Genomic DNA, 12,969 nt, shown 5'->3' on the forward strand with positions numbered 1-12,969 from the left:
TTTTGAATGTCCCTTGTATATTGGCAAATGAAATGAAGTTGTCCAGCCAAAACATTAAATATCTTGGGTTCATACTGTCTGCTATGAAATAAAAGTCAAAGTAAAATTTAAGAATCACTGCATTTTTCTTATTTGCATTTTCCATACCATCCCAACTTTTTCTGATTTGAAGTTTTAGTTGGTATGTTTGCAGAGTCATGTTATTAAAAGTTGTTTTACAGTTGAACTTCTTTCAACATTTATGATGCTCTGCTGATTGCCTCCATAACATTTTATCGCAGCTCGCATGTGAAGGGGAGTGGTCAGAAGTCAGGTACAATTTTAACAACTGAACTATTTTGAAAATCAATATGTTAAACCCTACCATGGAAGGGTGCTCTCTCCGGGGGTTGTTCCTGCCTTGTGCCCTATGCTAGGCTCCAGCTTCCCCGCAACTCTGCATTAGATAGCGGGTCAAGAAAGTGGTTGGAGAACTTGTTAAATCTGAATGCCATGGTTAATGCCAGTCAGATTATATTGATTTTTTTCATCCACCCTTTCTACACTGAGTTAATGACTAACAAATACCAATATATTATTAAACAGGGTATAATTCAAAGTGCAGTTAATTTGTGACATAACCCCATCGTCAATAAAATCCCCTGTGTGACATTAATTGATGGGTTTCAAATGTAACAGAAAAATAGGGATTGTGCAAGCATTTTTTTTTTCCCCAAAGTAGTTCCCCTTTGTAATAATACTAGTTTATACACTAGCCTTTTTCCTATGGTGTGGCTGAAAATGAAACACTGCTTCATTTTCCATGAAAAGAATTACAGGCTCTTAAATGCTTTCATGGATTTATATCCAACGAACTAGGTTAAATGGTTTCTTAGAGCACATTCAGTTTGAATGCTAAAGCTATAAATATTGATTATTTGTGTTACACAGCCTGTAGCTGTTGGCTTATGGACTTCTTCAATATGTAAATAATAAATACCAGAAGGCGGCACAGAGACTCTCTTTGTGATTTCACTGTCCAATGTCCTGTTCAGAACCAGTGCCCAAACGTTGTCATTGTGGAGTTTGCCCATTTTCTTTGTGCTTGTGCAGATTTTCCTCCGTGTACTCCAGTACTCCTTGAACAGCTCCAAAGGTGTGCTGATTTGGTTAATTGGCAGTTCTGAATTGTCTAAGTTTGTGGGTCTGCATGCATAAAAGGCTATGTGTGTGAAAGAAAGTCCAAGTCGATATCCTGAGGAACTCCACTTGGTAATTTTGCAGTTGAGGATGTAGACTGGTGGGATTCTAGCTCTTCAACTAATTTGATTAAATCTGTAAAAGTATGGGGTTGAGCATGCTAAATTTCACAACAGATGAAGCAAAGAAGGGCGGCACGGTGGCGCAGTGGTAGCGCTGCTGCCTCGCAGTTAGGAGACCTGGGTTCGCTTCCCGGGTCCACCCTGCGTGGAGTTTGCATGTTCTCCCCCTGTCTGCGTGGGTTTCCTCCGGGCGCTCCGGTTTCCTCCCACAGTCCAAAGACATGCAGGTTAGGTGGATTGGCGATTCTAAATTGGCCGTAGTGTGTGCTTGGTGTGTGGGTGTGTTTGTGTGTGTCCTGCGGTGGGTTGGCACCCTGCCCGGGATTGGTTCCCTGCCTTGTGTCCTGTGTTGGCTGGGATTGGCTTCAGCAGACCCCCGTGACCCTGTGTTCGGATTCAGCGGGTTGGAAAATGGATGGATTGATGAAGCAAAGAACACTGTGTTATCTCTAGCTTGATCATTTTTACAAAGCACTACAAAACGTTTTGTTTTGCTATTTAAAATGTTTTTGGACTTTGACTGACTCAAAACCGAGTACATCCAGCGCAAGGGGAAATTGTTAAACGGTATTAGAAATTTCTTTTAAAGTCCTGAATACATATGAATATTGAGATTGAAGTTTCATTTCAGCTTTTCTGGTATTTGGGATATTGTTCACCTTTAATTAACTCATGACATCTCCTGCTTCATGATACTTCTGAAACCTGGAACTGTTACATGAGAAGGCTATGGACCAAGAAACTGACAGGTCATCCTTACGAGTATACAGTGGCAGTTTAAAACTGTAATTTACTGGCAGACATCAGAGGCTCATGTTTCAGTAGCTCATCTCACATTTCAAGTAGTAACCAGTAACTTGCAGACCTATAGTCACAGATCAGTCACGAAACTAATGCAACTGATTGAAACTATCCAAAGAGATTTAACCAATGTATGGAAGGACTTCACTGGAGAGACATGAATGCATCTGGGGTGACAGGATTGACCTTTACAGTAACATGTATTAAGTTTTACAGTAGAATTTTATTAGTCATTATTTGACAGACATCTTGTTTATTACATTTCTCTTTGAAAGTTTGTGACTCCCTTCTATAGTTCTAGATTTTTACTTTGGAAAACTTAATCAAAAATGTTCTTATTCATAAATTATGTGTTGATATATGCAATAGTGAATTAGTTGAATTACATAGGTACATTAAAAATATTTAAAACGTTGTGACAAAACAAAAAGTATCACTTGCAACAATTCAATTCTGATTCCATTTACAGCCAGTTTATTTATGGTTTTAAGCCTTTAGCAGTGGGAGTTTCATGTGGGATTCTTGTTTGAGAGTAACAGGAAACCGACATTAGAGGAAAAAAAAATGATTGTGTGCAACACCCACTTTAGCAAAAGAAGAGAGCAAGACCATGAAGCTTGAATCTGCTGGGCCCAACTGCATGATTGACAACTTGATAGTTAGAAAAGGTCACTGAATTATTGTAAAGGTGACACCTGGAGAAAGGTATGTATTACTATATGTGGTGGTTGCCGATCCTATTGTCAGAGTAGTAAGGAGTAATATAAGGAAGTGTGTGGTGAACGTAAAGGTGTGGATACATAAATAAAAAGAGTATGAGAACTTAATATGCTGAGCATGTGGCTTTGTGGGCATCTAATGCCAGTTATAAGTGTTATTGTGGTCAGAAGTACTGCTGAGATGCAAGGGGATGTGGTGGTGCAAAGCTAAAGTTAACTGAGGAGAAAAGGAGGTGCTTTAAAGGTGATCTAAAAGGAGAAATCATGAAATGCTGGGAAAGTGGGAGTGAAGGCACAACAAACCAGAAGCAGCAGCGTTCGTTTAGGCGCAGAATGAAAAAATGTGTTAAGGGAGTGTGTTCAGGACTGTGAAGAAGAAGGTAAAGAGAGGATGCAGAGGGGATTAATTCCTTAATAAATGCTGAAAGAAACATAATTATTGTTAAGAAAATATCTGGATATGCTTGATGCTCCCTGCAATTTGTACAAAAAATGGGTAGATTTACTAATTTGTTATTTTAGACCATAGTTTACCCCCCAGTTAAACATTCATACCTACTGTTCATGTATGTATTTTTAAAACATGGCACTGCTTTTTAAAAACCTGTCCCAACAACATCAGACACAAAGCAGTAAATAGTCCTGGAAAGACCGCCACTCTCTTTCAGGGTCTTCTGACTCACAACTCCACATGTACTTACATGTCTTTGGGTATGTAGGAGAAAAATCCAGCGTGAAAGGGGGACACGTGCAAATTTTATACCATCAGCGAAGACCCACTGGATTTAAATACCGAGTCTGCAAGACAGCAGTGATAACCTCAGAACTACCCTAGTCAATCAGTCTTTCTTTTATAAAGCACCTTTCATAAAATAAATCAATACAACTGCTTTACAAAAGAAGTAAAAAAATAAATAAATTATACAACACGTGATAAATTACAATTAAACAAACTGAGTCCAGCCACCAGTCATCTCTTGATTCTGAGCAAGTAACCATGAAGTCACGGTGTAAAGAACACACACTTGCATTTGTCCCAGAAGAGATGCATTAGAAAGTAGCTAGTTACAAGTATTGCATAATAACAGCATAAGAGAGTGAAAATGAATTCCCAGGTTTTCTGTAATGAAGCTTCTTGTTCAAACCGAAGGAGAAACTAAATGAATGTTGGTCATGAGTGGAGTGCTGAATCTCCATCTGCTGGGTGTGAGGCAAGCAGTAATAATGGGTACTCAGATCTGTTGAAATTGTACAAATGAACATTTAGGGGTTTTTTTTTAATCTAATTTTGTTTCATTGTTACATTATGTATTTCCTTAAATGAAATTTTTTAAGAAGTTATCTGGTAGTGTACCATTTCAGCATTCACATACAAACATTCAAGTCATGATTTCTTGAATTTTAATAGGCAATACTGGTAAATCTGGCCTAAAATTTGGATCATCGCTAACTACTTTACTGATCCTGATTTATTTATGCTGTTATACTCTACTGTAATTTATATGCACTTGCAAGTTGTTCTTTTTAATTTAGAAAGATCTATTCTATTTTACTTAGTGAAGAGCCTTGTGACAATGTATTGACTATAGAAACGATATAAAATAGAGTAAATTTACCTTGAATTTGCCCAAAATGATTGTGACTATCATCTTTGTCATGATTCCTTTACACATTTCACCACGGTGTCCTTCTGCTATTGCAACATTTACATGTCCGCACAGGAAGCAGTTAATGTAAGAAGTGAAATCAAACATAAACATAACATTCTTAAACCCACTTGATGCAATTTAGGGTCATGACATACCAGAGTCCCAACACCGCAGCCATATTTTCCCACTTGGAAGTGGTCATGAGTTGCATTTCAGCAAGCTTCAAATGCAGAGTAAGATTTCTGTTGCTGTCTTCCTAAAGCCCATGTTGAGAAAAGTCAAGCAAAATGACCCCTTTTATTGGCTAACTAAAAAGATTACAATATGCAAGCTTTCGAGGCAACTCAGGCCCCTTCTTCAGGCAGGCCCATGATGAAAGACACAACTATGACATGGAGTCACTGTTCTTACAAAATGCTTGTTCTCACTCTGCCAGCTTACCTGGGTGTACCAAAGCTGACAGATTGCCTCCAAATTCTGTTCCTTCCCCCTTTTTAGTACGTATTCTGAATTCAAGGTTTGAGGAGACTTTATTTTTGGTTTACTTTCGCATGCAAATTGTGGCCCTGTTGTATCACTAAGTCTCACTGGCAGTTGTTTATATTGAAATCCATAATGTAGACATGTAGAAGAGGAGCTATCTGGTCATATTTGAAGAAGATGTAGTACTATATATCTTACTGATTTGTACTTTTATGTGATTCAGACCTTAAGGTAACAAATATATGTACAAAAGGAAAAAAAAGTAATTATTGTCTAAGATGAAAACTGGTGGTCAGAATTCTCATTTCACTCAAATGACATTTAATCATGAAATACTGTTGTCTGTTTTCATGCCAAACATTAATTTTGTGGCCAGTTTTTTCTGTTTTTATATTTAAAATTGAAATGCTTAAAGAACACCAAGTGGAATTAGATTTCATTTACTGTCATTTATTTTGGTTGTGTAATAGTAAAGCTTTAAAGGAAAAGTTTCCATTTGTGCATTTCCAACATATTACCTGTTCTGTACATTTCTGAGTTGAAAAGCACAGAAATTTTGTAGAGAAATGTTTGTGCTAATAAAACTATTCCATGTCCAGAGAAAATCGGTGCTTGGTGGGTCTGGACTTAATTGTCATTTTATTGTGAATTCCATTGGGGTCAGTAAAGTGACATTGTTGACAAGCAGAACCATTAGATGAGAACATTACTGCACTAACTGGGGTTGTGGTTGCATTTTCTTTGTTTTGCTAGCACTGATGCATATCCTTTCATTTTCAGTCTTTTCTGAAAATTAAACATCTGTGTTGTTTTAATAATCTGATAAGGCATTGTTAGTGAATGCTGAATTGACAACTTGCAGTACAGTGGAAAGCTTTAAAGTTCCAAAGCATTTTCCAAATGTGACTCATGTGTCTTTAAAGTTGAATTTGATTAACTGTATGTAGTATTAGTATTATTATTATGTTCTTTCAACAGATATTTATATGTAAATGTAAATTGTGCTTTCCGTTCAGCAAAGATGTCAACTGTAACATTACAAATGGTGGTCTGACGCTGGTGGACATGTCGAGAATAGTTTGCCAATCAACAGCTTTGGCATCTGTCAGGAACAAAATGTACTTCATCGCTTATAACGATACAGTCACCATCTATCTGTAGGTCAAAGAGGATTGTGGAGACTGACTGTTGTGAGCAGGGGATAAGCATTTGATTTTGTGTGGAAAGTGTGCTTCAAGAAGCATAATGGAAGTACAGAAGCACTTTAAAATGAGGAAGTGGGACTGCAGGTGAAGCACGCCCATCTGTCAGCAGAAGGAGAGTTTCCTTGTAAATCATGTTCTTTTATTCTTTACCAGTGAGGGACTAAACTGTTGTTTGGTGATCAGTTCTAGACGTGCACCGCATCCATTGACCACTCAGATTATCATCTTTGCTGCGTATTACAGCCAAGTTTAGGTCAATGATTAACTGTACCTTGTGTGTGTGTGTGTGTGTGTGTGTGTATATGTGTATGTGTGCCAAAGCGAAGGTTTGTTCACACTTCAGTAAACTGAATGATCATGTCAGTAAGTACATACTCAGCTGTAGTTTGGAACATCTGTTCTGTAAAATACCTGATTCTTAAATTTTCTTCATACTTGTAACAACAGGCAGTAATTTTGCAGCTTTTTGCAACATTTCAACATATTGGAGTTTGAAGTGATTTTGTTTCTTAGACGTTTAGAAATGCTTACAACTTAATTTTTGAGAAAAAATGAGACCTTTGGCTTCTACTTCTGCTTGCTTGTGTTAGGCATTGATTTTCTGTTCCCTATAAAGTCTAGATCTAGATGTTAGGTTTTGGGATGTTCTTTTTCATCTGGTCTTGTTCATATATTCCTGGTTATCTGCTGTAATTTAGAACTGTACTGATTTGAGGGACGTAGAGTGCTCAGGTTGATCCATTATCGTGAATGAATCAACATCCAGTGTGCATTTCTTTCCAGGACTTGTAAGCAGAAATCAATGTTATGGATGTACCTGTTTCTAAGGAAAATATAATTGAAATGAACGACATCATGCATTGCTGAGCAAATGCCCTGAAGCCTTTTTATATCTAAAAATATGAAGAAAAATTATAGCATTTGGCTTTTTCTTTCTTGCTTCTATCTTTTTTTTTTGCCAGTTTGTGGTTCAATGCATCATTCCTCTTATTTCACTAGCTCCCTAAAGTGAGTTATATGTTTGCATACTGTACTTTTGTTTGTACCCAACTGTTTTGAACTTGTTTTCCCAGTACTCCCAAAGGGCTTATGAACTTCAATTTCTCTTTCTTTTTGTATTTCTTTTTAATTTTTTTCTTGATCTAGGTAAACGCAAAGCACTGAAGTTAAATTTTGCCAATCCACCAATTAAGCCAGTGACAAGCTTTACTTTGAATGCAGGAGTTTCGTTTCAGAATCCTCACATGTAAGTATTAGCACACCCTGTCACCAAAATAGAATTTTCAGAAATAGCTGGTAATTTGCTTAAACGTTCTCCTAAATACGAATGGAATTCTCAAAGTGTCTACACGTCTTAGAAGTAGCTGATACTCTGAATGGCCTCCGTGGGAGTGAATGTGTAAGATTGTGCCCTGCAGTGTGTCCAGAGGTAGTTCTTGTCTTGTGCTCAATCCTGCTCTCCATTACTCTGACAAGGTATTAAGCAAGTTTGGTAAATTTATGAGTGTATTGATAAAAATGTAAATCGTAGTAAATATGCCTCACACATTTACCTGGCTCAAAATCATGAGGAGCTGCTCCCTTTACTGGCAGCATTGATTGCAAAGGAGGAAAACAGCATTGGGGGGGGTGCCATGATTTTAATAAAAATAATCAGTTTTTCACTTTTTTATCAGTATTTGCAAATCTGAAACTTATGCCTTTTGCCATTTTCCCTCTGTTGCATTGAAAAAACTTGTTCTGTGCATGTGCCAACAGGAGTAACCCGTCTTTCCTCCTGCCCATGGCAATTTGAAGTTGGGTCCAAGAAGCTAATATGTAGTTTTCCATGAGTGGAATTTGGCCAAAGGCAGAAATATCAGCTAATCATAGTACTATTGTGCTAGGTGACACGTCACTTAAGCACAGATTATGACGAGGAGAGAAACCTGTCACATATTCTAGCAATTAGTGCATTTAAAACTGTGGTTTCATTTGTGTTTGCTTGTGCACTTAATAATGAAAAAGCAAGAATGGGCTTGTTTACTCCACATACCAATTTTGGTTTTTCTTTTTCCTTAATTGGCTTTCCACAACGTTCAATCACGTCTGAGTATGTCACAGTTATACCCAGAATCTCTTGACTATTCTTTGAGTGTGTCCCAGCAGGGAGTAGAGAAACACAAACTTTCAGAAGCCATGCTGCTGAAAGCTCATTGTCATCCCCATAATTTGAACAAACCAAAATCCCCATCTCCACTGCCTGCTCTGTAAAAACTAACACAAAAACGAATATCCTCTGAGCCCGGTTTTCTAACGCTATGTATGTTCCTGCCCTCATTGCCATAAAGCTGCATAAGTGTTCCTTTATATTCTCTCTGGTGCTGTGTTTTTTTTTGTTTTTGAGACTGCTTTACCATCGTTACTTACATCTGAACTGATGATAAGCCTATACAGTATATTGCCACTCTTCCAGGGCACATGCTGCATTTTATTTCTTCCTTTCACAAATATACCACATTGCTTTAGTCCTCTTGAACTATAATTTTGCAGTTTACTTGGTAAATCTTTTTGAGAATGATTATAATGACATAAACTATATGACTGACTGATGAAATTCTATTAATTATAATATATGTACACATTTGCATGGCATTTTTGCTCTTTTAAGATAAAAAGTAAAGAGATTCACTTCTTTGCATTAGGCCCAATCACACTTACAAACAGATACACCCAGCAGATAGCATGAGAAAGTACAACTTGCATTTTCTGAATGCAGACATTGTTTTTAGAGTTCACTCCTGTACAAATTGTCATCCTCGGGCAAAACTTTATTTACGTATTTGGTTGCTGTTTGTGTCCTGCTGTGCTCATTTAACTGTTACTTTTCAGTTTGATTTACGACATGATACTGATGCCTTTTCTCTGACTTGACAAAGTGACAAGAGCTGTTTGGGTGATTTATAGTTGATTATTTATATAATAACATTTCACTAACTTTCATAGGCATCTGCCAATTTTTGTTAGTTGGTCAGAAACTCTTTGAGCTAAGAGAATCACACGTTAGTGCAACAATACTTCTAAAGCCTATAAATCATCACCGTGTTAAAAAATGTCACTCTTTTATATTCTTATAAACTTTTAAAATGTTCAGTATAAAATGGACATTGCTGTCCTTTGTAAACATATTTTTATGAAAAGGTTTAGGGTTGCTGACAATAATTTTTAAGTTCGCCTGTAAATGGCAGTGTGGCAAAATGAATCGGACATTACAACTTAGATTACTGGTTCACCCCCTGATTGTGACTCATTGTGTGACCGATCCTTATTATTTATCTATTTTTCATTCTTTGTAATGCATCCTCATCTGTTAAGTAACCTGGAATTAAGACATCTACAAAATAAGCAGTAATATTAGTATTTTGAGAGAGAAATCATATCATCATTTAGGTAACATGGACTTTCACTTTTCCCATTTCTGGTATATGCTTATTCTTCTACGTAGAAACAAATTTGACTGCTTGGTCTACAGCCAGGCACACTCCTACCTTATTAGTAGTAGCATTTAATAAAACAATCAGATGGGATGTAAAAAGTAAAAACATACTTGAGATCTGTAGTTATTAGTTGTATATAGTGTTGATCAACGAAATTCGCCATTGCATGTACTCTATTCACTGGCAGCTTTGTTCACTGAATATTTCCTGAAATGTGGCATGTGGCTGGTTTAGGCGAACATTTTGCGCTCCATGATGCTTTGCAAGGCCAGTGGGACATCTGTAGCAGCCGTGCTCAGAACGTTTACACATGCCTACTGTAAGATTAATGCCAGCAAGGCCATTGCTGGGTCACAAGCACACAAGGTAAAACAGAAGTTCCATGTCAGGTACTAAGATGCATGCGCCTTAAATACTTCCCTTCCCCTCATAACACAGGACACACTGTGAAATCATAAAAACAGAACATTTTGTTACTATTTACAAGGCATTTCTTTCCTCCTGATGGAAGAAGAAACGTGCAAAGCATCTGCACAGATAGATGGGAAACAAAAAAGGTGTTCCAGCTGTGCCCGAAGCTGCGACTACAAACAATGGAAGGAGACAGTCCCACTTCACTGCTGTTCGGCACAGCTGATGTGTGCCCCAAGATTGGGACTCTGTGAGTGCAATGATCTGTATTTCATTTAGTTATTGCTAGTCTGTATTTTGTTGTATTTTGTTTGTGGTATTCTTTCCATCTGTATCTTTTGTTGTTTGGGGCATGGTGACGCAGTGGTCAGCTCTGCTGCCTCACAGCTCAGATCACATATTTGGCCACTTGTTGGCAGGTTTCACTACCTCTACCCAAAGAAATCTCACCACAGCAAGTTTTCAACAGTAATGCCATCCGGCAGCAGAGCAGTCATGTTCATTTGACCTTGGCTTCAACTAGACTAACGGCGGCCCATAGATAGTCGAACTACCCATAGGCCATCACAAAAGTGTTATATTGTGTCAGCTCCTATATGTTGAGGTTAGCACATAATTTTCAAATTGCCTTTACTTTTTAATTTACCCTCATGTTAAAAATATAAAGTAAACTCAAATTTCTTCACTTTCATTTACATTAGTTAAAATAATCAAAAGCATAGTAAATAGTGAAGTGTTGTCAAAGTATTTTAGTTATCAGAATAAAATGATTAGTTTGCACATTAATTGAAGTGTACTCAATTATACTTTATCACACATTTGTCCATATGCCAGCTATACTGTGTGGCAAAGGCGCTATAAGAGTGCCGACCCGACACAGATGATAATGGAGGCACAGGTAAGAATAAATGAAAAGATTTTATTTTGTCTTCAGCTGTGGGGCACGTCTTCCCCATGTCCCACAGGCCCTACACAGTCCCAAAAGAAAAACACCCAAAAACACACTCTTCTTTCTCCTTCACTCCTCCCAGGCAGCTTTGTCCTCCTCCTTCTCCCGACTCTGGCACCCGGAGTGGTAACTGTCGGCTCCTTTCATAGCCCACCCGGAAGTGCTGCAGGTACTCGTTGGCCTACTTCCGGGTGTGGCTGCCTTCCCGCCCAGACGGGCTCATTAAGCCGTGCATCTCCCCCTGGCAGTGGCCACGGAGCCCAACAGGAATGAGCTCCGGTGTTCCAAAATTGTGGCCCCAATGCAACCCAGGGTCGCTGCCGCCAAGTGTTCTGGGGGAACACAGCGTGAATCCCATGGCTGCTCCCCCGGATCTAGTGTCAAAGGGGCGTCCCGGGCGTCCGTCACAACTGTATACTTATACATTTGTTGGCTTCACAAATTATGTGAGTCAAATGAAAGGGTAGAATGTAGTCATTGCTTCCTGGTTAAAAGCTGTTTTCTAGTTAGACCTGGAAATGGTAAATAAAAGTTAATACTATGGAAGGATAGCATCTCTGCAGTATAAAACTGTACCAAAATGTCAGGAAAGAGTATTTTTGTTTCAAAATATGACGGAGGGGCCACACAAAGTGACAAATTAAGGTAGAAATGAACATGTGCTGCCTATCCAGTACTACAGCAACGCTGTCTCTGGTCTTAACTCCAGGCAAGTCTTGGATAGAAGCATCCCATGTGTCCCTTGAGGTTTATTTTGTTGATGCTGCCTATTGGTCAAAAGGAAATGCAAAAGTCCTGTGCCGTTCCAGGGTCCCTCATTATTCAGTTAGGGGTCAAACATCCTTATTGATGAACTGCCTGCCCATAAGCATCTTCAGAGAATATTGCATTGATCTTTGAAGGATGACGCTCACTTCTACTTGGAGGCCTTGAGAAGTCAAGCAAAGTAACATCTTTTATTGGCTAACTGAACAGATTACAGTAAAAGGTGTCATTTTACTTAACTTCTCATTGCATCCATAATGGCTAACACGGTACAACACCCTACTGCTTGGAGGCCTTGGAAGATATATTACTGAGGCACCCATTGCTGCCCCCTAGAGGCTCCTGCGTAATTATACTATAGACCTGCATTTCTTGTATAATCACACAATAGAAAAATTAGTTCTTTGCAGCGCAATTTTAAGTGCTTCGACTGGCCAAATATTAGGATGCAAGACTCACAATTAGATTCTTTAAAAAATTTATTTTTAAAATTTTCTTTGGCAAGAATTCATTAGTACCGTTCTAAAATAGTCTGCTGGGCCTCTGCCTCTCTCTGGTTTTTCTTAGATGTGTTTGTTAATATACAGGTATATGTTAATATACAGTACTTCATAATGCACTTTTTTATGGCACTGTAATATATGGTGTGAACTGTCAACTATTTTATTTTTCTAAATTTTTGTAGAATTATGTATTGTTTGCTGGTTGATTTTTAAGCTGACTTAATGTTTAATTAAAGATAAAAGAAATGTATTTTTCCTTTTCAGTCTATGCATAAATCTGATACAATGTTTTTCGGCTGCAACTTAATGAATTATGCAGGATGTGTCAACACATCATGCAGACAGCAGAACACGTCCCTGTCATATTAGGCGGTGTACCTTGGATAGTGTGAAACAGCCTGGTGGTGAGAGCCAGTTAAAAAGAGCGTCATCCGCCTTTAAATAGCTCTTAAAGTAGCACATTTAAACATGTTTAAATAATCAAATAAATCCTGTATAGTTATTTTCAATTGTTCTTAGAAAATCAGCTGCCATTTGCTTACTGCAGTGTTGTTTTAAGTTTAAGCACACTGTAGCCATAAGGTGTAAGCTGTCACTCATCATGCATCTTGTTAAAGGGGTGAACCAGACTGTCACAAATAACAGACACAAATCTGACAAATGTCCCATAAAATCTAACAACATGCCTATAGTCTTTGACAAAGGAT

At 38.1% G+C, this 12,969-nt stretch overlaps 1 protein-coding gene across 7 annotated transcripts in view; it reads left to right on the plus strand.

The window, feature by feature from the left end:
* The window catches only part of map2k4a (mitogen-activated protein kinase kinase 4a), a 62,012-nt gene that overhangs the window by 24,405 nt on the left and 24,638 nt on the right, over positions 1-12,969 (plus strand). For 5 of the 7 annotated variants that reach the window (XM_028820032.2, XM_028820034.2, XM_028820033.2 and 2 more), the window contains 2 exons: positions 7,305-7,404; positions 10,122-10,295. In XM_028820032.2, the coding sequence (XP_028675865.1) occupies positions 7,305-7,404; positions 10,122-10,295 (274 nt within the window). The remainder of the gene's footprint in view (positions 1-7,304; positions 7,405-10,121; positions 10,296-12,969) is intronic. The other 2 variants (XM_028820036.2, XM_028820037.2) reach the window with 1 other exon arrangement.

Source organism: Erpetoichthys calabaricus, chromosome 14 (genome assembly GCF_900747795.2).
Source record: "Erpetoichthys calabaricus chromosome 14, fErpCal1.3, whole genome shotgun sequence".
Classification (NCBI taxonomy): domain Eukaryota; kingdom Metazoa; phylum Chordata; class Cladistia; order Polypteriformes; family Polypteridae; genus Erpetoichthys; species Erpetoichthys calabaricus.